The 25,995-nt window shown below is 35.6% G+C and overlaps 1 protein-coding gene across 3 annotated transcripts in view; it reads right to left on the bottom strand.

Annotated features, from left to right (window-relative positions):
- Positions 1–21,966: 21,966 nt before the first annotated feature.
- Positions 21,967–25,995, bottom strand: part of LOC138696290 (lysosomal dipeptide transporter MFSD1-like) — a 46,978-nt gene continuing 42,949 nt past the window's right edge. For all 3 annotated transcript variants that reach the window (XM_069821035.1, XM_069821036.1, XM_069821037.1), the window contains 2 exons: positions 24,248–24,360; positions 21,967–22,495 (listed from right to left, as the gene is read on the bottom strand). In XM_069821035.1, the coding sequence (XP_069677136.1) occupies positions 22,203–22,495; positions 24,248–24,360 (406 nt within the window). In that variant the 3' untranslated portion in view covers positions 21,967–22,202. The remainder of the gene's footprint in view (positions 22,496–24,247; positions 24,361–25,995) is intronic.

Here is a 25,995-nt window from a genome sequence, read left to right as displayed (position 1 = left end):
AACATTGGACCGCACTCACTATTGTTCGCGTAAGTCATAAATTGAGACACAAGAGAACAGTGTGGGCTTGCGCCTACTAAGACAGTGAGAATTTTTGTTATTTGCGTGTTATTTACGAAGACAAGCCAACATTGCTTCTCCAACTTTCTCATCCGCATCCCTTCCCACTCTTCAGATGACCACTGACAAGAGTCCAGTCTGTGGGACAAAGAGAATGGTGGGTGGTTGGACACAAGCTAGGCCAGAAGAATTGGGCCTCAGTTGCAGCATTTCAAGTGCAACCTCAAAACTCGCGAAAACATACGAAATGTAGAAGCCAGATCCGGCCAGGACCAAATTTTACTGCAAGACAGGTCTATATACATCACAAAGTTTTCGAATACTTGTACAATGCTACATGCTTCATTCAAATACATAGGTACTATGTTACGTATATAAAAACACAAAATTTGAGTTCATTTAAGCCAGTGACTGAGGCCCAGCCTCACTTGCCTCAGCCAATCGGCCACCACTAATGCATGTTTCTGCTCAATAAAATGTCACACTTCATACAAAGCACTTCACTAGTCTCTTAGTTCTTTGTCCCAAGAGCTGCAGAAGATACTCCTTTTCCTATTAAGAGCTTCCTTTGCCATAGCTATTCTCCTTTTGATTTCCTGGCAGCAGCTCATGTTACTGCATTCAGTACATCCCAAGTATTTGAAGCTGTCCAGCTGCTCTACTGCCTCAGTATTCGCATTTCGCACGTTTACCTTCTTTATTTTTCTTCTTCGTTGCTTATATTTATCTTCATCCCATATTCCTCACAGCTGTCATATAGCTCCAATAGCATATCCCTTAGTATCGTCTGTTCTTCTGCTACCATCACCATATCATTAGAAAATCTTATGCACTTTATTCTTCTTCCTCCTACTTTTACCCTTCCTATGTTCTGAAAACAGCTTTTCACTATATCCTGCAAGTAGATGTGGAACAGGATAGGTGATAAAGAGCATTCTTGTTGTACTTCTCTCCCTATTTCACTTCCTTCAGACATTTCTTCTATCCTGATTTTGACTCGTTTCATATAAAGACTACTTAACAGCCTCCTCTCTTTCCAATCCACATCTATTTTCTTCAAGGTTTCCATCAGTTTGCATCAAGGATTATTGCTCCCAAATATTTAAATTATTTAATACTAGGTCTTATCAAATAAGGAAACTCGTGGTCATTTCCTAGTTTTCTTTTCTTCTTAAACAAAACCTAATTTCCCCCTCATGCACAAAGCCCACATCTGCTCAAAGCCTCCATTTGAAGCTCAAACAGCATGCTGGCATGACACCCAGAAATAATATCACTAAATCATTAGCATAGGCCTGAGTGTAAAACTCCGCCCTATTAAGATTATCTATAAGGTCGCCTATCACTAGACATCACAATAAGGATGATAATATCCCCCCTTGGGGCACTCTTGTAACAGACATAATTATTATGCTGTCATTAAGACATGCTTTAACAATTCCCTGAGAGTAAGGTGTTTTCAATACCGGTATCTCTTTTTTCTGTAGGCTGACATACGGAGTGAAAAGATGTATTACCAAACGCTACTTCGATATCTAAGGGAACCACCAAAGCACTGTGACCCTGGTTTACTGCTCCTTCATTCCTTGAAGTAAGGTGATGAAGGACTGTGACAGTGGACTTTGCAGGCTAAAAGGCATATTGTCTATCATGGAGTCGATGCATTTTCAAGGCACTTCTTCTTTTGTATCTGTCGACCAATTTTTTACGCTGACTTTAACATAAAATACTATAGGTTAGTCAGTCGATATCTTTTATCTTAGGTAAAGTCGCTTTTCCCTGCCTTTTATGTGAATATGGTCCTCACATTCCTCCAGGATTTTGGAATGTATCCAGTTACAATGCTGGATTTAAATATTCTTAAAATCAGTTTGATGACAATAACCAGCCCTTACTGTAGAAGGACCGGACATATACCATCCTCCCCTAGCCATAATCTACGAATAGCCCATTTAACCCCATTATAGGATATAACTTTAGAAGTTGTTTTGAAATTCACATGACGTGTTCCTCTTTTGTTCTGTTTCTGATACATTTGCTGAATACCATGACCAGAGGAATGCTCTTTCATCAGGTGCTTCAACGTCTCTTCAGATGTGGTGGCAAATTAACCATTTTGAAATTATACTCAGCGATTGCCTTCGATGGAAAAGATATAGGTCCTAGTCTAGTAGACTGATTCTTGGAAAGAAATTTCACAGTCTCGCTGCTGGACCAGTGCATTAATCTCCTCTGGTTTTGTTGAATAGTCTTCTCAATGAACCTCAGTGATTCTCCAAATTCTTGGTCCACTAGAGTATTTTACAGTTGCAACTTCTCTGATGACGAGGACAGCTTTTCTCATAAACTACGATGATATCAGTAGTCAGAATCTGCGTGGATGCTTCTAACTTCAATTTATTACTGTAGTTGAAAGCTGGAAAAATTACCATACTGCTACTCGGTTCCTTTCGAAAGATGTCCCAATTCGCAGCCTGCACTAAAGCTAGCAGCAGATCTTAGAAAATGGCTGCGAAAATTTAATCTTTAGTTTATCTTATAATTCTTTTTCTCTTGTGACATTCACTGCTCCTCCTTCTATGTGGGAGCCAGACATCCCCTCTACATCTGCAATTTTACCTCTTGTGCCATGGAGGAGAGTTGCCCAGCATCACCCACAGGTCCCACCTGGTGTTTCAGTTAATTGAAATCAACCATTGATACTCTCCTTCCCAGATAGAATTTGACATCCTACAGAAATATAATTATTGAAAAGGAAAAAATGGGTAGAAATATTAACAGTGGATACTGACATGTTTGTTTCCATATTTTCTTCACAATTTCCAATTCAAATTTTATTTATTATAGTATTTAAAGAGCAGAAAGAGAGTAACTTCAATACATATAAAAAAAACAGAGACGAAATGGAAGAAAGAGAGAAACCATAAAATAGAGGAACAAGAAATAAAAGTTACTAAATTCATGTCAAAAAATATCCATCGTACCGAAATTTATCTTACACTTTAGCTTGTATATACATTTATATGCACCATCCTACAAAAGGAAAAATAAAATGATAGACAAAAAGAATGACATCAAGCATTTATTCATATTTTTCCTTGCACTGAGATTGATTTGGAGTATCTTAATAATGTGACTTTTATAAATTGAGACAAAAAAGATATGAAATGAAAACCTAAATATTGATTCAAGTCGAAGAGTAAGAACATTAATTGAAAATGACAACGAATGAACAATGGAATGCATTTGCCCACATGGTAAAGAGGTTGGGATGGGCAGGGCGGAACTCAATATGCAGCCACCTCCACGTGGTGAGTTCTAGGTTGTTTCAGTTCAAGAGACTGAAACAAGCAAAGAGCTGCATCTCTTCTGTGAATGGTGGTACGAAAATTCATATAGGGTGGAAGGTGTTCAATAACAGTAACTTCACACACTAAATTCTTAAGATAAAAGGAATAGATAGAATCTTCCTCCCATTATGGGTCCTTTCTTTTTATTTAGTAAGAAATCGATTATGTTTCTAGAAAAAATGGTTACATGGCAGTGAATTCAGTAGCACTTGCCAACAGATGGAAACACTGTTCCCTGCAGCACTGATGGCAGTCACGAGGAGACTGCCATTACACCCATCCCTGCGGTGCTCAGGCTTAGGGTGAAGTACGCGACTTGTAACAGCGTTGCAAAATATCCATTACTTAAACTGATTTATTAAGAGTTAAAGTGTTAAAATACTTACTCTTAAACTGATTAAAATTATTTGTTGCAACTGAAAGGTGTAATGTAAACATGTTTACAGAATGTGTTTGTAAATGTGTTTAAAAGATAAAAGGATAAAAAATAATCATAATTATTATAATAGGTGCTCATGCAACAAGTTGCGAAATAATAGCGTTTTAAGCATGTGGAGTGAAGATTGTCCACCGACCAGAAGGGGAGATGAACAACACGGCGAGTGCTTAAAATGCTAGTTTCACACGTGTTTCATACAAGATATTTTAGACAGTCACTCGAGAATCCTAAATGTATCTATATTTTAAAGAGAATAAAATTGCTGATTCGTTCTCTCGCAATGGCGAACTTCTGATGTTAAAGACGAAAGACTATTACATTCGTATGGAAAGAGATTTCATGCCTTCGAATATATAGTAGGTTATGACGATTGTTTTGCTGGTTGTTATGAAGTTACTTTCTGCTTGTTATGTAATTTGTAATATACAATTATTACAATGAAAGTGATAAATACAATTAGAAAAATGAGTGATTCGGAAGTGAATAATTTACGTATAAAATCTCCAAATGTTGTAATTTCCAATTTAAATAACTGTGTTGTGAATATTTATAATAAATGAAGAGATGGAATTTATGTTTTCAGTATTTCTAATTATCGTGCTTCAAAGTACTTTTAGGCACGGAAACTTACTTTTTAGCACGCTTATTTATGGATGTGGAATTCAATAACTTAGATACTAAAATGAGAATCGAAAAGTCGTTGTCATTAAACCCCTGTCTAAAAATAATTATTTCTGAGAAATGTAAGCCCAAAGAAATGATGTGGTAGAGAACTTTTCCAGTTACACTATGCTCAGGATTCGTCTCTCAAAGGACTATCACCGAAATCTTTCCACCCTGTATAAACTTTACTCATTTTTATATTCAGATAAAATCTCAGTAATAGTTTTTAATTTAGTGTTTGAATTTCACAAAATGTAACAAGGTTAAAAGAAGCAGAAACACACACTAATTAGCAGACTCCATTAAAGCAAGGGAATAAAAATATTACAGTTTCTTAAAAAAAAAAAAAAAACTTACAGTGAAGTATGATTAGGGTAACACAACAAGAAAAAAAAAACCTTTAAAATTGCTCCTTGGCTCCTCAGGATAACAAGTCAGCATAATTACTTTACATATTAAAAAAAAAAAAAAAATCGAATTTCCAATCATGTAATCAGAATTAATTTATTAATAATTTAAGAACTAATTGCTGTATATTTTCCATTCTTAAAAATCATGTTCTTGTAGCTTGAAGGGTTGTCTCCTGTGCTAAATCTTTCGCGTCTCGCTAGCCTAGTGTCTAATTGTTTGTGTCTTGGAGATTAAGCAGTCTTCAGTTTTTGGAGCATGGACCTTTCAATAATATCAGAAAGTAGGCCCTACTTCTGAATCATCAGAGATGTTAAATGTCTGTGTGCTGTCGAAAGCCAAGCCGAGATAACCTAGAATAATAATCCAATAATGTCAAATGCATTAAAATTTATATTTGGTTTTGGCTATTGGTTAAGGTATTCGACTCTATAGAAATGTCAGATTTTTTAAAAATTTGGTAAATAACGTGTTTGCCTCCTCTGGAAGCTAATTTCTTCTAGTTTTCAAAAATATATAACTTGTACCCATTATCTCAATACTTTCATAATTATTTGGGTATTTATAATACATTTGCGATCGAGAAGTCTCTCCGCATTGCTTGTGTAGCCGAGAATCAACTAGGCAGAGAATTCAACTGGCAGCACTGGCAGCTATGCATATGATGGATGGAGGTGTGAAGTTGTCAAACACTGGCCGCTATGCATGTGATGGACTGGTTTTTTTTTTTTTTTTTTTAATATTAGTTGAACGGCATGTCCCATTACAATAAAGGTAATACTATATGCCTTGCTACCTGTATGTTTACAATACAACACATTATGTCTCGTTTCTGTCACTCTCTAGGCGTATGTAGGTCTGTTATTCTGTTGTGAAAATTTGAGTCTTTCATTATATCTGTTGCCTACTCTTATCTATCCTACATTAAATTATCCTAAGTTTACTCGTCTAAATTTATAACATTGACATAGTTTATGAATGTATGCGCATGTTCTTGCATTATTTTAAGCTTTGTGAAAGTCCACTTGCCAGTTTTCCATAACATTTCCCGCTGGGTACTCGAAAAGGAGGTGGTCGACGGTCTGTTCCTCTGCTCCACACGTACATGACAGTGTGAAGTTGTCAAACACTGGCCGCTAAGAATATGATGGATGTGGGGGTATGAGGTAGTCAAACACTGGCTGCTAAGCATATGATGGACTGGGGGTGTGAAGTTGTCAAACACTGGCCACTAAAAATATGATGGATGTGGGGGTGTGAGGTTGTCAAACACTGGCTGCTAAACTTATGATGGACTGGGGATGTGAGGTTGTCAAATCAGAATGGCTGGGGAAGTGTCAACTTTCTACAGGGTTACTAGAAATAATAATAATAATAATAATAATAGTTTTATTTTCCCTGGCAGAGTTAAGGCCATCAGGTCTTCTCTCCCATTCAACCAGGATCAAATCACATACAGAAAAATACATACCGGTATACAAATATTAACTTAAAAATAATAATAAACATAATTAAGTAAAAGAGAAACTAATGGAGCTGCGAAGGGACTTTTCGATCACACTGTATAAGCGCACTAAACTTGCTGTACCTTACGTCATTTTCAGTGTCTTTTTATCCTATTTCACATTTTCCGACATTTATTATCCTTCTGACAGATAAAAAGTAGACTTCCAATTGGACAAAGGACTTCATTGAGGTAAGCCCTACCATATTGAAGCGTAAACATGTATTACCGGTCGTTCTGTATGGTTGTGAAACTTGACTCTCAGTTTGAGAGAGGAACAGAGATTGTGTTTGAGAATAAGGTGCTTAGGAAAACATTTGGGACTAAGAGGGATGAAGTTACAGGAGAATGGAGGAAGTTACACAACACAGAACTGCATGCATTGTATTCTTCACCTGACATGATGAGGAACATTAAATCCAGATGTTTGAGGTGGGCAGGGCATGTAGCACGTATGGGAGATCCAGAAATGCATATAGAGTGACAGTTGGGAGGCCGGAGGGAAAAAGACTTTTCGGGAGACCGAGATATAAATGGGAGGATAATATTAAAATGGATTTGAGGGAGGTGAGATATGATGATAGAGACTGGATTAATCTTGTTCAGGATAGGGAGCGATGGTGGGCTTATGTGAGTGCAGCAATGAACCCCCAGGTTCCTTAAAAGCCTTAAGTATTTAAATTAACACAACTCATTTAATTCAAAGAACCTGCTAACTGCTGAATTGTTAGGTTGTCAGTAAATTTATGAAAAATAACTTCAAAATACAGTAATGCAAACAATACCTTTTATTCACGATATACCCTCAACCCAATATGAGCAAATGCTGGGTAACTTTCGGTGTTGGACCCCGGACTCATTTCACCGGCATTATCACCTTCATTTCCTTCAGACGCTAAATAACCTAAGCTGTTGATAAAGCGTCGTAAAATAACCTACAAAAAAAAAAATATTCACGATATGTCTATTCATAAATAAAGTAACCATATATGCAGAAAATTATATTTTAACGCAAATGTCTGAATTAAAACAATAAAAATTTCGTGCCTTTTGCTCTTAAAGTGCCTAATTTACGCTTTTCAGTAGATTAAGTAACTTACATAAGTAGATTTACCTTGAACCGAAGAAAGGAGCGCTTTCCCGTGTAGTACAATGTACTTGTGATATCATTAAGTTACGTGATGATTTCGAGTGAAAATACCAGAGAAAATCATTGGTTGGGTACGTATATAAGAAACTAAGATGTCTGGGTAGGTCAGAGTGCTGTGTTACAATTCTGAAGTTATTCTTAATGACTCAAGTAGGTTTTTTCTCTCGTTTCTTGTGCGTAGCAGGATCAAAGATTCATATTTTCAATTACAATCTATTAATATTATTCTGGTCCGCCTCCTTGGTCTCGAGTAGCATGCTGGACTTTTGATCAAGGTGGCCCAGGTTCGATTCCCGGTCGTGAAGATTTAATTCGGACCTCTTCACAGGGACTGGTTGTCTGTCCATTGTCTCAATGTGTGTGGTGTCTCGGATTGACCCCTGAGTACCCTGATCCAGTAAACGGGGGAGTCCTGCATGTGCATGTGTTCAGTAGAGTTGTGGGTCTAGGCACAATAAGCCTCAGGCTGTGGTGCCGAAATTAATAAAAAAAAATATATATTATTCTGGATTTGTTTGAAATATTTATTGAATATTCTGTTCATTTTAAGTGGTGTATTTTTTTTAAGTAGAAGAGATTCGTATATTGAGGCACCTGCACCTACCCAGAATGAGGATGTTGATTCGCAACAACTCAGTTGTAAGAAACATGGCTAGCTTCAACATCGTGATATGATATGCCACACTATATTGGTGTCCTGTGAATGTGCTGCATTGTTGAGTGTTAGTTCAATCAAAAGTGCATGCGTGTGTTACATACTAATTTTGTGTTGAAAACTCTAAAAGGACCACTGGAAAAAAAATAAGACTCTCGTAAAGAGCTTTGTGTGGAGTCCAGTGGCAGGTCGTGAGATTTTAGTTGGTAGGGCTGCATTAAAAATTTCAATATACGACATTAGGTATTATGTCTTATGTACCACAGCGAAAATTATGTTGATACATTTTACCTGTATTGAAGCTGAAGCCAAAATCAACCACTGGTCCATCCTTTTTGGTTCTGCTGCTGTTGTCATTAATATTTATGTCTGTTTATAATTAAAGCTTTGAAACAATATAATACACTATAAAATTTAATTTAAAAATATTATATTGGTTTGTGTTATTAATTTTATTGGAGATAATATTTCACTGTTGTATTCGCAATTTTATTTGAACACAAAGTCTAGCCTTTTTTTCTTTTGTGGCTAGAAAATGTATTAATCACTTTATCATTGAAATTAACAATATTTTCAATCATCACTTTTTCTATGCTTAACATTGCTAAAGCAGCAATTAGGTCTTGTGTCACCGCACGTCTTAGAAAAGTCTTCACTGTTTTCAGTGTAGAAAAACACCTTTCAGGCTGAGCAGTAGTCATTGGAGTAGTAAGAATTATTTTGAGGAGAGTGAACACTTATGTACAGGAATTTCCGATTCCTGTACCCAACATGATTTTGTACATTTCATAAGTCCAGAAATATTACGGAATTCTTGCCTCTTGCACAAAACAGATAGTTCAGTTTCCAAATGTTCTTTGCACATGAAACGATAAGCTTCAATGGTTTCAAGTTCAGCTGAAGAAAATTATATTATCTTTGAAAAAGGAGAAATTTATCAATTTTGCTGCTGACAAATGCTTATTGAAAACAAATTTCTTTTACCTGACAAGAAATGGCATCACACACCTCTTTCACAGAGACAAGATTTTGCAATTTGGGAGGAGTTTCTTCTTGTTGATGAGTAATAAAAGGAAGTTCGTTTCTTTCTTTCATGATTGCCTCAAGGAATGAATTTACTGCATTGTAGATACTGGTGGAATTCGCATTACGATGCTGCAGCTGGTTATACAAAATATCCACAAGAGGATAATGAAAAAAAATTCTAGCCAAAAGTTGAAGTCCTGATCATTCAACATAAGAAGAATCTCTGTAGCTCCTTGTAAAGTGAAATGATTTCTATCAATTTCATGTTTCTGAAAGCATTATACCATGTGTCTCAAAAGTAGCGTGCCAAGTCAGTTTATAAATATTGGCTTTATGTTCACAAGATTATCGTTCATGTTCAAAATGTGCACCGTGCACTCGAAGACAATGTCTTACACGATTAAAATTTTCCTCACTCACTCGTAAAAGTGTAGCTGGTGGAATGCTGTGTAGGGTATTGGTGATTCTTTCCTTTAAGTCATTCAGATTTACGGGTTGTGTCTGAAACATGTGCTGTTTCACATAGCCCCAACTCGTCCAAACCAATGGTCCCGAAACATGTTTCTTAATTTTTGGCGAGTCATCAGTGCATAATGTGATGTTACTCCATTAAGCTGAAACCATATCCTTTTGCGTGTATTAAGTGGTAGATCATTCAAAAAGTTCATTACAACAGTATCAAGCAATTCACCAAAAGTGTATTGGTTTACATGATCATCAAAGAAGTATGAACCCACAATGGTGTCGGATAGGATACCACACCATACCATAACCCGAGGAGCATCTGAATCATTGGAAGGACGCATCCAGTGTGGGTTCACTGGGGATCTGTACCTGGCATTCTGTGTATGGGCATGGCCATCTAAGAAGAACAAACATTCATCACTGAACATGACACTTCGAAGAAAATCTGGATTCCTCTGTGTTCTTGACTGATCCAGTTACAGTACTAAAGTCTCATTGGATCAGTATCGACCATTGTATGTCTGTGCTGCAGTTTGTAGGGACGGAAATGTGCCGACTTCAATATTCGGTGTACAGAATCTTTACTGATTCCTCTTTCCCTGATCACGTAGTGGAGTGATCTGTTAGGGCTTAGTGTAAGTTTTGCAATCACATCGGCTCGGCGGTCTTCAGTGGTGACTGTTTTTGGTCGACCACTGTGTTTTGGTCGATTACCGTGTACGTTGTTTTAAATTTATTCATTAATCTGTCCACAGTTTGATGGGAGGGCTTGGGAATATCAGGGTGCCAGTGATGAAATTCATCTGCAGCTTCTTGAGATGTTCTATGGCGATTGCCACAAAGAAGTATCAGCTCTACACATTGTTCTGATGTCAGCATTATTCTTATATTTTACTATTTCACCTAGAAAATAAAAGCAACTAATTAACCCCTTTGGCATGCGACTTTTGAGACACACGGTATTAAACTCTCCTTATTTTCAAAAACAGTATTAACTAATCGCCTATGAAAATTCCATAATGTATTTTATCCTCCAGGTATTCATCCAAAAACACTATCCAGCACAGCTAATTGCGAGGGCAACTTAGAAGATGCAGGTATAGCAGCAAGACTATTGAAAAAAATACGAGCTTGTGAATTATATGATGCTGCCTTTTCTATGATCAGAATCAGCTAATGTTCACAGCATTGCACAAAATGTGAATATTTATAGAATTCTTAATAATTGTTTGTTCATCTGCCTTCTCTCCACTCATTACAGCCGCTCTGTCGTAGGTCTGGGTAATAAGTTTGTCACAGTTGCCATTCAGAACTGTTTTCAACTGCTCTAAAATGCATTCTGCTAATACTTCAGCATTTCGGGCTCTTGGGTTAACAACCCCCACAATCTTTCATGCACAGCACCACCCAATTCATAATGAAAAACAATAACCTTCTGAGTATGACCTGATACATAAGTTATATCGTCTGACATGACTGATAAAAATTTAGATTGTTATATTCAGCAGATATATCATCACGACACACCTCCAGAATACAGTCAAGAAGTTCATTCTGGATTGTCTTGGAAGTTCATGTAAACACTTTTGAGTTCAAAAAATGGTTTTTGAGAGACTCGTCTAACTTTCCAGCAAATTCAAATAATCCTCAAAAAAATGCCAGGATTCGATGACTGTAAGGTTTCGTCACGGCAACATAATGAAAGTTAAAATTTTCCACAAAATTTTATACAGCCCATAATTTTCGAAAGAATTTCTCGACTTTGTCTCACTTTCTCATTATGTTTGTTTGTTTGCTGTCTGTAAGCGTCATTTAGCTGATTTATGATGTTTACTTTACCTAACATAGCCAAATCAATGACATACTTAATATGTTTTGCAGAATCGTGTTTCTTTAGTTCTCTCAGTTAAATGTTTAAAATCATTTACCCTTGCTTTTGTCCAAGTCGCATCACCTCCAAACAATGAACACGGAAAGCAAAACAGCGCGTTTTTTCAGAACAGCCACACGACCATTTACCAGTATGCTTATAATAAATAGAAGAACTAAATTTCCTAGACAAAGTCTGAGTTCTGCTTGATGATGCCTGAGAAAAAACTAAGTTAGGAGTGTCACGACTTAAACTCTTTATTTCTCTGCAAACGACAGTGATTAAAGACTGATATTTTGCAGATATTTAAAACTATTATTAATCATATTCGTTTTAAATCTGGAACAGCACACTGCATAGTCTTAAAACACAATAAAATGACAGCACATTCACTGAAAAATAATGTTTTTGGCACAATAAAAAGAACACAACACACCACGAAAAAATGTGATGCTACCTGCATTTCTGTATGGTCTGCATTGGCTGCAGTCTGAAGCTGTTCATATTCACAACGCCAAAACCCTACTCTACCACTCTCAAACAGCAGTCAGCCTACAAATATGTATGTGGGCACAGCCCAAGTCACTACATATAGCTCGACAAAAGTATCTGCCAGCAGTGCACCATGTATAGCTTGACAAAAATATTTGCTGGCCTTTTGCTGAATACGAAGATAATAGAAATAAATAATATATTCAATACATAGGCATATCTTTCAGAAATGGCTTACTATTAGGTAGGGCTGCAGCTCAGCAGAAGCCCTTATGGGCCCACCATCACTGGTGGAGTATGACATTGTATGGGCAGAAACATGGACATTATGACGAAGTCAAAAAGTAAGAATACACTGTATTTTACAAAATAATGAGTTAGAAGAGCATGACAGAATTTTTAAAAACTCTGTTACAATTTTATTAACAAATTTCATACGTTTAATACACAGTATTTAAACGACTTTTCAATAACAGTTATCATCTTTCAATTATCTATAGCAATAAAGAATGAAAATGTTCTATGCTTAGTTGATGATCTTTAGATATCAGTGAAATGTTTCCAACTTTGGGAATGAGTTCTGTCACTGTGACAACAGTAGAGTACTGCAAACTGTGAAACAAAGTGTTTCAAAATAAAAAGTTAATCACAATGAATTCAAGATAAAATTAATATGAATACAGGTTGCAGTGCTCTAATCTCATAAAAATGAATTGTTGATTGTTTAAATCTGTTAATTGCACTTGTATTTGGAATGTTGCACATTTCATCATAAAACTTTCCATGAAACATTAATACATATAACGACACATTCCTTTAAGCACTTTAAATTTATCTTTCACCATCCTTTAGCACAGCTGGATTGTTATTTTGTTGTTAACACTCGTCCATAAAAATCTTAGCATATAGAACACTCACGCAGTGAGCATCATCTTCAAAAGATGAAAAGGACATATCTTCCTGCAATATATATCCTTTTAACTTGAAACTCGAGGTGGATATGCAGAGTGATTCGAAAGGTTATATCAATATGCTGGAAAGTGAGATAGCTGATTATTTGCAACAAGAAATGTAAAACTTTTTTCCGCATTTTACACTTATCTGTGAAGTAAATAAACAGAGACTTCATAACCAGGGTTGCCAGACATCCTGGATTTCTCAGAATTGTTCTGGATTCTAATGGAGTGTCCTGTGTCCTGGATTGAGTTGTATTTGTCCCGGAATGTAAAAAAAAAAAAAAAAAAAAAAAAAAAAAAAAAAAAAAAAAAATACAATCTTTTGCTCACTTCTATAAAATTATTTTTAAAATTCCTTATTCATTTTTTCAAGACCCTGTCCAACCTATGTTCAACATCATCGTCGAAGCTGCATGGCACCTCCTATCGAGTTGTATTGAAATAAAAATGATAATACTATAGCATGTATTAGGTATTATACAGTATCTTTATTCTTTACTCTCTTTGGAAGTTGATTATTGATACGATTTAAACACTGTATCGTGCATTTTTCTGTATAAATCAGGCTGTAATATGACATTATTTTTGCAGACATCATTAATTCAAAGTAAATTTCATAATCTAGTAAAAATGTAACAAAATCGGTTGTATTACAAATTGAATTAATGCAAACGTGCAGTCACATTAAGGTACACAGTATCATCACCTGTCCTGGATTCCTGAGGAGAGAATCTGGCAATGCTGTTCACAACACAAGTTACAATGAGACCAGTTTTAAGTAGACAATTATAAAATTAATAGAGTGATTGGGGGTTTACTTCGTTTACAATAATTAGTTGGCTTCACTAACTGGAAATTGTTTAGTACAGCCAGGGCTGTGTTAACCATATAGGCTACCAGTGGCGTAATGTCAGGGGAGACTTTGAGACTGAGTCTACTAACCAAGAAAAAAAAAAAAAAAAAAAAGTAAACAAATAAAAATTACGATAGTGTCCAACTCATGTCCTATGTGATTAGGGAGCCTTGAAATTATTTGATGCGGCAGTACAGTCGAGTAAAGACTGGAACCTTCCAAGTCTCATACAAGTGTGAGTTATATAGGGTTGCCATACATCCGGGGTTTCCTGGACATGTCCTCTTTTTTAGGGTTAAATTTTTCGTCTGGGCAGGTTTACAGATTTTGGCTAATTGTCTGGGTTTTAGGTTAAATTTAAAATATGACGTTACTAGTGAGGAAAATGTCTCAAACATTTGTAAGTTACTTTGTTGTAACTTGGAACCTTCTAATCATTATAGTTAAGTAACGCTTCAGTCCACCCCACTTTAAATGTTCTCGTGAATTTCTCTTCCTGTACTCTTTGACTGCAATATTATCGATGTTTTATTTTTGTAATGTTTGGAAGCTTGCATCTTGTGTTTAAAACTGTTGCCACTATGTGCAATGTTATATGTAGTCTTCCAGTTACTATTGCTTGCTGGCTGGCTGGCTGCAGACTTTCACAACGATCTTTTGTTGTGCTATGCATGCTTGTAGTTTTTATCAGAAAATATGCTAAAAAGAAAGTGTAAATTTTGTGCCGAGTTACAAAAGAAAGAAATATCCTTGTTTTCGAAGAGATACAGGTGATTTCGAGAGTGAATGCATGGTATGTAAAGCCGGTACATTTGTTTCAGTGTCGAATAAATGAGGACTTGATTTGCAAGCGCGTCTGGATTGCAAAAAACACAAAAGAGCAGTTCGAGGAGAAAGTTCTTGTACAAAATTAACTGACTTTTTTTGTAAAACCTGGCAGCAAATTGGAAGATGAAGTAACCGCAGCAGAAGGAACTTTCGCTTTCCACCTGGTAAACACCATAATAGTTACAATGTGATGGCGTGCATATCTGGCCTACTGAAGACGACGTTCCCAGATTCGGATATTGCGAAGAAGTTTATTGTGGAAAAACGAAGACAGAGATAATTATAAACTCTGTTTTGGCATCCGATTCTTTGGGAAATGTTTTAAAAGCCATTGAAGAAAATGAAATACTTTATTATAGAGTTTCCACTGATGGAAGTAACCATGGTTCGATAAAGCTCTTTCCAATAGTTATCTAGTATTTTGCCTGGAAGATTGGTGGTTTGGAGTACAAAATATTGAATTGAGAAGTCAACCCAATGAGACTGCAGGTACAATATCGTCATATATAACAATATAGGATACAAAAGTATTGAGATTGTGTGTTATTTTTATTGTTTTTTTGTGATTTATAATTAGACTTGTGGTTATAAAGATTAAATTACAACCAATTCACTTACTTGCATTATTATTTTGTTGTCTAAGGTTAAAAAAATTACTACTAGCAATATTTCTCAGCTTCAATAGTCTACATACTATAAGTTACATATATCAGTATTGTATATGATCTATGATAGCGATCTGTTCGGAAGTAGGTATCGATAAAGTGTCCTCTTTTTTGCTTATCAAAATATGGCAACCCTAGAGATATATAGTTTTTTCCATTGAATTTTGACCTGCCCGCTGAAGGAAGACAGGTTTATTTATTTTTCATAAATGGCATAAGATGCAGCATCTGAGTCTGGATTCTGTTTTTAAGGGTTTAGTCTTTTACTACCTGCTTGGTCGTCAGCACATATCTTTTCGGTTCCATCTATTCGATGGCTGGAAATTCCTTGCATATGAAAAATCAAAACAATCACTTCCTGCTTTTGTTTCACTTATCCTTGAGTTGGGAATGGAGGCTAATAAACTTCTGCACAGCCTGGAGCATTCCCAAACATCCCCTACACATCATTTCTCTGTTCACTTATTCTCAGTTGACATGTCAGCAGTACAAGTGTCAAATACGTGATTCTGTTATATTTTGTGTGTGGTTTGTGTGAGTGCAATCGTTTGAGCAGACTCCCGCAAAATTATTGAAAGTAGTAGAATCCCTAACAGAACGCATTTCCCAAGCACAGGACTCACTGGTGAGACTGGCAGATAAAACTAGACATGGTGCTATAAATGAGGGGTTCTCAATAATTTTGAGAAATTTGAGTCTTAAAGTTCCTGGCTCATGCTTAGCAACCTTCACCTTCCATAGGAAATGCCACCTTCTGTCGAGTAACAAATGAGTTATGGACTTGGTTTGTTATGGCAATGAATAAATCTAAGTTTTCTTCATCCGAAATTGTATTAATCCACAAACTGACCACTGGTGGACTCGGTCCACTCTGGTTGTGAGCCCCTCAAATAACACTGGTTACAGCACTGGCTCGAAGTAAAGAAGGTTTTGTGCCAATAAGGTGGGGCTTGCTTGAACCTGGACTTACAGACTCACTCACAATCTGTACACTAAAATTTTGTTTAATAACCTCATGTGATGCTGAACAATCATTTTCAGCATTCAAAAATAGCCTTGTAGATAACAGAGAACCTTGAAAATCTGTTAGTTATATTTTGCAACCAGAATAAGGTAGGCAAACACAGAAACAAAGTGTACATATTGAATTTAATGTCAAATGAAAACATATATACCTACCAGACATATTCTTATCTTGTTTTTAGAAAGATAGTAAACCCTAGCAAAAATTGGATTTTGCATGTTTGTGTATATTTCAGACGACATTGTGCATATAAATCCTGGCCCTTTATAACAATAAAGCCAAGCATTTCTTTAATATACATAGTTATGTATATTGTGGACAGGCAGCCTACATTCTACCATGGCTAGTGTGCGCGCATGCACACACAAATTAAAAAAAAAAGCCAAAACATTAGAAGAAGAACAAGAACAATGAGGGCGCCTAATGATACATACTTAGCACATGGACACTTTATTGCTTAAGTAGGGCCTGACTATAACTGAAGTTATTCTCAACAATGATCAATTTATAGCATTGAAATGGTACTAAATAGCAACAATTTCTATTCAAATTTCTTGTTGTAAATGACCAATACTCTCAACTCCTAATGTAACTGATTTAACCACTTAAATCACCCAGTGGTATATTTCCAGGTGAAACCTGAGTCAGCAGAACAGGCTGCTACCATAAATTTAGAAACACTATACGAAGTACACCAGCTCTCTGCTATAAAGAAGAAGAAGAAAAAGAAGATGGGCAAATAATATTTTTATGTTTCGTAGCTACAGCTTTATATGTTGTTAACAATAATTGGAACAATTACTTTTATAAGAATATTCATACTTGCACATGATGAGATCATTCTATCAGCAAATACACTGTACAAAAGCACTTCATGAATAAAACTTGATAATTAAATCATATAATTTCAAAATACCTACATATATATCAGTGGTGAGGGGTGACATTTTTCAGGGGGGGGACCAGCAGTAATAGAACTGTCATGAGACTATTTAACAATAAACAGAAAAAATATTAAAATATGTTAGGTAATCCGTATTACAACGAAAATAAGACATACCATTTATCACCTTCATGTGTACATCAACAGAATCCTCCTCTCTCTCTTTTCGGGCAAATTTTTCTATGACATCATCGTAAAAATGTCTTTGGTTCTGAATTTTGTTCAATAGATCCTTTTCAATCGATAACAGTGAAAGTTACGAAAGTCTGTCTTCGCACTGAGTGTTCCATACGGAACTCTTTACGCGTTTTAAACAGGTAAAAGTATGTTCCACTGTGGAGGTGCTCACTGGAATTGTAGCTATTAGGCAGCATAATTTATAAACTTCTGGAAATGCTTCTTCTCCTAACTCGCCGTCTTTCAAAAACTTTGCTATCTCAGTCACTGTCCTGCCTGAAAAGTCTGACAACCTATGAACAGCTACTAACTCACTTCCCAAATTTTCGAAATGAAACAAATTTTTGTAGCCTGATTTAAGAGACAAACAAAATTTCGGGAAATCTGGTTTTGAAAGATTCAAACTTTTTCGAATCAATTAGCTTGATAAATTTTATTTCTTCTAAATCACGAAATCTATTTTCCATTTGGCTAACTATCGTGTCAATTATCTCGTTGCAAAGACGCAAATATCTCATTGTGGGATCGTCCAATTCACCTTCCCGATTCTAGGTTCATTCTCATTCGTATTACTTTCTTCTAGTGTTGCATACATATCATCAAAATTGTTTCGAGATTCTTGAATGAAAGAAATAGTCTCTTTCACTTTTCTTATGCAATACTTTACATCAAAAGTCTTTGTCTGGAGAATATTGAATAATGTATTAGTGAGAGCAAAAATATAACTGAAAATTTCCAACAGAAAAGAAAAGATGAAATTCTTCAATGATGTTAAATATTCTCTGGCAGAAATAAAAGTGTCGCTATCCCAGCAGTCTGGATCATAAACAATATGCTCAAAAAATGAGATCAGTTGTCTTCTTTCATGCACAGTGTTCACAATCCTAGAGTTGTAATTCCAATGTGTAAATGACACTGTTGGAAACCACTTCTTGACTTCCGATGCATTCAATGCATTTACACGCTTTGCTGAATGAGGAAAAAATGAACAAAAACCACTCAATGTCATGAAAAATATTTTACATTCCTTTATAAATTGTACTGACTGTGATAGAACTAGGTTAAGCCGATGAGCATAAAAATGGACGAAAAACGCACTGGGACTTTTTTTTTCCACTAGTGCTTGCAACCCATTTAAATGGCCAGAAAATGTTGCAGCCCTGTCTCCTTGAGCTACGAGCTTGTCCTCACACTGAAAGTCCGAAAGAATTTTAAACACATGTTCACTTAACACAACTGCAGAGCGATTATATTGCTGACATCTGTAAAACCTAAAAACCTCTCCTGAATTTCATCCACTTTTACATAACAAATGACTGTGGAAAGATGAGATAATTTTGCAATATCCGTGGTTTTGTCCAGCATTAAAGCAACAAAAGGTGCATTTTGTACTTCTTCCTTTATTATGTCTAGAGTTACATCACTAATACTTTCAATAATATCATTTTGAATTCGACGTGATGTACCTTTGAAAACTTTAGCGCTTTGTATGTGTGTGTCTAATTTGATATTGTACTTGGATAGCACATGCAAGAACTCAATATAGTTTCCCCGATTAAGGGATTCACTGTGTTCATTATGACCTGTGAAAGGTAGCTCTTGCTTCGCCAGTAAGCAAATTACATTGATTAATTGCTTCATTATTTCTCTATTAGAGTCAACTTCGGCATTGTGTTGCAAAACATCCACCCTGGGTTGTTCACTTAGTTGAAAGTCTATCCTTGTTTTACCGAAAGTTTTACATTTTACATTTACAGATAAATGTAATTGCGTCTTCTCATGGAGAATCTTTGCTTTGTGAAAATTACTGATATCAGAGAAACCTGTACTATTCCATACTCCTCTATTGGTTTCAAAAAGAACACAAGGCCAGCAAAATAATTTATTTTTTAATTTACATGCAGTTAGCCATTTTTGTACTCATAGAAACGTCTGGAGTAGGCCTACCTTTTACTATAATATTTTGCTTTTCCTGAAAACTTAAACTTCCAAACGAAGTACCAACGCTTAACAAACAGTCCAAAAATACAACACTGTGACTGTTTGCAGTCGTGATTGGTACCACTGCCAGATGGCGACGATTCAGACGATGCAGTTGGTAAGAGCTCCAATGGACTTGCATTTCGAAACAAGTCCTTTTCCATGTTTACTAAACAACGTAAAACACAATATTGTTTTAATCCATGTTACACTTCACAGACATACTTTCAATACTTAACTGATAATGCACAAAAATAATAAATGTACTAATATATTCTTTCTAACAAGAATGAAAACACAGAAATTGTTTACCAGGGATTGCCCAACCGTATTTACTGTTCATATAGGCAAGGGAACAGCCGTAAAAGTGCTAGTCCAGTCCGAGCTGACAGGTTCTCGTGGACTGGATGAGTCCAATTCTACAGATGTTGAGCGCTGAAGGGAGGAAACAGACTTAAGTCGTCAATTGTCATGTCTTGTAACGTTTTAAAATTCAAACATGAAATGTAAAATATTTTATAAACTGATGATACTTACAGGACTAGGCTAGTCCTACTAGTCCATTGACCATATATGTGGTGTGCCGTATATATATTACAGTATAAAACAATGGTATTTCATGAAATATCACCAAATGTGATGTAAATTATGAAACAATTGAAAAAGTCAGTTTTTTAAATTCCTAGGCTTTGCTTTTTCATTAGAAAGAAAATAACCAAATCAAATGTGTGATATTACAGAGAATGCTAAAATATAGTAAAAAGAAACAAAACTAGTTTTTCAAAAATGATTGCAATATTCTGTGCGCTATACAAAAATAAAACCTAAACCATGACAGAGAAGATAAAAGTAGATTATAGATAGTCAAAATGAGATTTTCAAGATGTTACTTGAGTTTAAAGAAACAACAAGATTAAAGATGACAATGATTGGATCATGCACAAAGAATTAATGTAAGGCAGTCTTCAAAAGAGGTTTTTAATTATACAGCATATGGAAGTACAAATGTTGGATGAATGAAGAAAAGATGTCTTGAAGATTTGGAACAGCAATTGACTTGCCTTCAGAGCTCAATGTGTTAAAGAGTTAAGAAAGAGGATGAGGAGGAGCGGGAGATGACAGCTAGTAATTAAAACCAAAACAAAGAAGAATCATACACATTAAAATGCACAGAAGAACGAAAATCTCTTCCTAATGACTTTGTGAGAATTTTCCAGAACAGGTTCATTCACTCACTCACTCATTCATTCACCTTCTAAATTAAAACTGTAAAATTGGATCTACCTATTACAGAAACCATGTTCAGTTTGTTACGTATTTTTAAAAATTATTACTTTTATACTTCCTTAAATATTGCATACATACAAAATATACATCCATTTGTGCAAATAATATACATCACGGGAGAAAGACTGACTCAAGGAAGAACAGCTGGCAGTCTGCATACTTTGTCATGTTTTACTACCAAGATGAAGGGCTTCACTTTTATGAACATCCCTTGAATTTGCAGTTTTAAAATAATGTATTAGTATTTTTTTACGAATAGTAGCGATTCAGTGTGAAGAATTAAAAAGAAAATGTCTTGACTTAGACAGAGAGTTCCAAAAGTTGAAGAGATGGCCTGTATTGGGCAACAGTCCGTGAAATAAATACTAAGTTGTTTACATAACTCTTCCGAGACAGAGAAGTACGTTAGCTCCAGTACACTGTTCAGTAAGGACTGGTTTATCCCATTCTTCGTGTTCGGAAAGTAATAAAACAACAATTTTAATTCTTGGAAATTTCAAAATGTTGAAGTGCGTACTTGTAATGCTAAATGATATTCATTACCAATGTCATCCATGACCTTACATGCTGGAAAAGCAGTTACCATCAGTCATGAAAATTTTTTTCAGTAGCTAGTCTTAAGTAATCCAAATATTTTGTGTGTGTTTTTTCACGTCCATCTAATTTATAATCATGCTTACTGACATGTGAAGACAGCAATTAAGTACAATTTAAGCATGACGTTCTTTACTTTTCGGTAGAAGTGTCCTGAATAAAATGAATTACAAGTATCCCAAAAATAGTGCTCTTTTCATAGGTCTCTTGCAATTCTATTTGTTCTTAGAGAAACTACTATTGTCCTAAAAATGTTACCAATGATAAAGTTTGCAGCTAGCAGTATGAATCGTTTTCTCCTCCTGGTAATATACTGCTCATGAACAAATGCATTATTTTCATGCAAAATATGTACATCACTCGAAAAAAAAAACACATGTACACACACCAACTTTTGCTTCTTCATGAAAATAAATTAGTAGCTAAAAATGGTTGCGTTCCTTCCAAAATATTATTAGGGATTTGTACGAATACTATTCCAGAAATGCCATTATATGTGGCACATAAGATACTTTACTTTTTAAACATGGGGTGCGTAGTTTATATGCTATAAACTAAAACAGAAATAACACAAATACTGCTTCCATCATTTAAAACACTATAAGAAAATTGTTCATTATACAAATGTTATAAAATGTAGTTAACATATTCATTATTTTGACTTTGAGCTTTTGCAGTATCTGGTGTACATTTAAGACATCCAAGAGGTAGCAACCCTAGGTCCTGCCTATCTTCTTTCCTCAGAACAAGAGACTTACAGTAAATATCACAGTTTGTGGGAAGCCCGCGAGCCTGTGAGGCATGCATCGCTGTCTATCTGAGTGCACGGTATGCCAGCCCCTTAGCATTAACACTATAGTTGGAGGGCAGAGGTGCACCAATACGTGACAGATAGCGATTGCGGATATGGAAGTCAGAATGTGGCTGCAGCAAATCTTGCGGTGTCACATCCGCCATCGAACCTGATGCCAGCAGCTTGTCACGTTCTAGGGCCTCTGCTGCAAGATGATTCCTCTCTAGCACCTCACGCTGTCGTGGCGTCATGTTAAGCACACCTGAGCCACTTGTATCTAAGATCCAGATCACCACTGATGTTACCATGGCCACTGTAATACACATATTAAGGAATGCACAAAATAATGGTTTACCATGAGGAAATAATTGAAAGACACTATAAGGACAACACTGAGTTAATCTTGGCCCTGAAAAGAACTGTCTTGAGAAATGTGAAGGGCACTATAACCTTAAACATATGTGCAGTATGGGACTCTACAGATCAGCACTGCATGTGCCGCAAGACCCGCACGAATCGCAATATTTAAGTGGAATGTGATCACTGATATCAGCATCAGTATCACTCGCATCGCATGCACGTGAGATAATATGTAACAATTTTATTATATAACTAGTAGAGAGATAATTCAATGTTCATACATTATAAAATTGTTGACGATCTGTGAAAATAATTATAATAATAATTAAGATTATTATAATGAAGATAGCAATGGCAAAGGAAGCTTTTAATAGAAAAAGGAGCATCTTCTGTGGACCTCTGGAGAAAGAACTAAGAAAGAGACTAGTGAAGTGCTTTGTGTGAGTGTGACATTGTATGGGACAGAAACATGAACATTACAACGAAATGAAGAGAAAAAAATAGAAGCATTAGAAATGTGGATATGGAGAAGAATGGAGTGTGTGAAGTGGACAGGCAGAATAAGAAATGAAGTTGTGTTGGAAAGAGTGGGTGAAGAAAGAACGATGCTGAAACTGATCAGAAAGAGAAAAAGGAATTGGTTGGGTCACTGACTGAAAAGAAACTGCCTGCTGAAGGATGCACCGGAAGGAATGGTGAACGGGAGAAGAGTTCGGGGCAGATGAAGATATCAGATGATGACATTAAGATATGTGGATCATATGCGGAGACTAAGAGGAAGGCAGACAATAGGAAAGATTGGAGAATGCTGGATTTGCAGTGAAAGACCCACCCATGGACAGAACACGTATGTATGTATGTATTATAATTAAATAAATTTAAACACGGTTATTATCAGTTCTGTATGTAATAAACAATGGACATCCTTCTAGCAGCCTCGGCTTTGTGGGCTCTGTTCATTATTGTTGCAATCTCTTCCCATATATTGTCCCTATGTCGATGATTGCTGTAATCTGTGTCTTTTAGATTAAGTAATTCTTCATAATTTTGAACAATTGTAATAAGTATACCGTCATCCAGTGCACCTGTCAATTTGCCAGTGAGAAATCCTGTACTTAAAGAAGAAAATGCAGATGGATGATTCTTGTGGTATTGTTCACTAACCAGAATTCAGCTATAATGTCATATGTGCCAAAAGAGATGTTCTGCCAAGGAATCTGTCCGCATTTTCCAAGAAGTGATTCTGGCGGTGCGGATCAGTGAACACATGTCTATTTAAAATAATCCAAAGCATATGAAAATGTGATTCGTATGGCTCTTATGACGCATGTGGTGTGGATCAGTGAATGCTTACCATTATATAGAAATCACAAATTTAGACTTCGTAGACTAGAAAAAAACTGTCTACCATTCAATCTATGAAAGTGAGTCACTAAATCTTACGAGTTTTCACTTATCTGCCATCATAAATTCGAAGGAGAACAGATTAATGTTTCAGGGCTGTCGAATTAGCTCGGCCATTTTGACATTTAAAGGGATGGACACAATGGCCCAATGGAGCTAAAATGTTTATGGTAATCTAACACCCCTGTAGTTCCATTCTATTGTATTTTCGAATCCAGACATAGACTATGCTGGTCACAGTCGAAATACTAATATTAATATGATGCTGATCTGACCTTATACACAATTGCCATATACTCACCGCATAGCCAACCTAGAAAGAATACCTCCAGCATGAGATAGCCACCTGAGTCCACTATCTTGCCTGCTGCAAGGGTGATCACTGCCAAGCCGAGGTTTTGTACTGACTGAGCACTGCAACAGACGTAGTGATGTATACAGTTATGATCGTAAGTGGTTTTTGAGCTTTTTTTTTATATAATTGAATTACATATGCTCATCCACACCATTTGATGAAACTATCTGTTTAATTAAACACATATACAGAATTTCAACCACCAAATACTTTGATGTCTTCCTATAATGCCAATATTGAAACACATATAAAATATTCATAAGAGCTCCACTCTTCAATTTTTGTTCTATCAGAACATAACCATGTAAGCCTAAATTGCATACCTATTTTAATGCAGACGTTGCTCAATTTAACTCTTCTATTATAGATAGTATTTAACATCGGTTATAATTCTAAATAACGCATATAAACACAACAGCAACACACATTACACATCTCACGCATGGTAAATTAAAATTGTAAACGAGCTTTCATTTGCACTAATAAACAAGATTAATTATAGACACATTTTAATAATTACAAAACGTAAGTGAAAGCTCGTAACATAATTTGTAAACTCTCATATATTTTATCTTGTATTTTAATCCTAACTACTCATTCTTGTTTTATAGTTTTATTTCATGGATATTTGATGTTCACTATGCTTACATGCATTGATATAATTGAGGTTAACATATTGGTTAATTACTAAAAAATGTTTTTAAATGTATCTGATGATGTCGCATGTGCGATGAAATCGTTCATGCATATGTAACATAAAGGAATCACTTCTTAAATATTATATGGTAAGTCACTGATTGAAAAATAATAAATTTATTCAACTGAATTTTGAGTTTTTGTTTTCTTTGATAGAACTACAATAAAGGTCGTATGTCTCATTTTATAACGGTCTACAAATCACTCCAATGATTTGACTCAAAGTTCCATTCTGTCTCGTTTTCATTTTTGATCAATTTGAATTTAATTCACACTGCTCTGTTTCCATGAAGATGACATCACACCAATAACAATGCCCTAATACGTCTGACTTCACACATTAGCTAATCTTTTAATGTAGTTTCCTCCTCTCCTAACTCAAGCAAGTCAGTAGTGCAGATAGAGGAAGTTTCAACTTCTTTTTATTTCTACTTCATATTTTTTACCTTATCCAAGTAGGCCTAGAAGTCTTACTACAAAGTTCTACCCTACAATATCCTTACGATGTATGGCAAGAGCAAGAGTATTTTTTATATATTTAAAACTACAAATAACATTTCTTATAAAAACAGGTGGGTAAGTTTAGCTTAATTCTTTTGAAATTAATTTTTTTCTCCTCCTTTCATAAACTTTAAAAAGTCACATGGTAAATTTCTGTTAAAAAATTGAATTTTTTATGAAGGAGGGGCCCAAAGGCAAGCATTGCAGTGTCGAACAGACTTATTGTGGTTACCATTTTATCCTTCGAAGAGGTGGAAAAATTCAAATATCTTGGAGCAACAGTAACAAATATAAATGACACTCGGGAGGAAATTAAACGCAGAATAAATATGGGAAATGCCTGTTATTATTTGGTTGAGAAGCTTGTCATCTAGCCTGCTGTCAAAAATGTGAAAGTTAGAATATATAAAACAGTTATATTACCGGTTGTTCTGTATGGTTGTGAAACTTGGACTCTCACTTTGAGAGAGGAACAGAGATTAAGATGTTTGAGAATA

The sequence above is a fragment of the Periplaneta americana genome, chromosome 3 (genome assembly GCF_040183065.1).
Source record: "Periplaneta americana isolate PAMFEO1 chromosome 3, P.americana_PAMFEO1_priV1, whole genome shotgun sequence".
Taxonomy (NCBI): Eukaryota; Metazoa; Arthropoda; class Insecta; order Blattodea; family Blattidae; genus Periplaneta; species Periplaneta americana.
The sequence above is the reverse complement of the archived record's forward strand: the minus strand, read 5'-3'. Positions and strand labels throughout refer to the sequence as shown.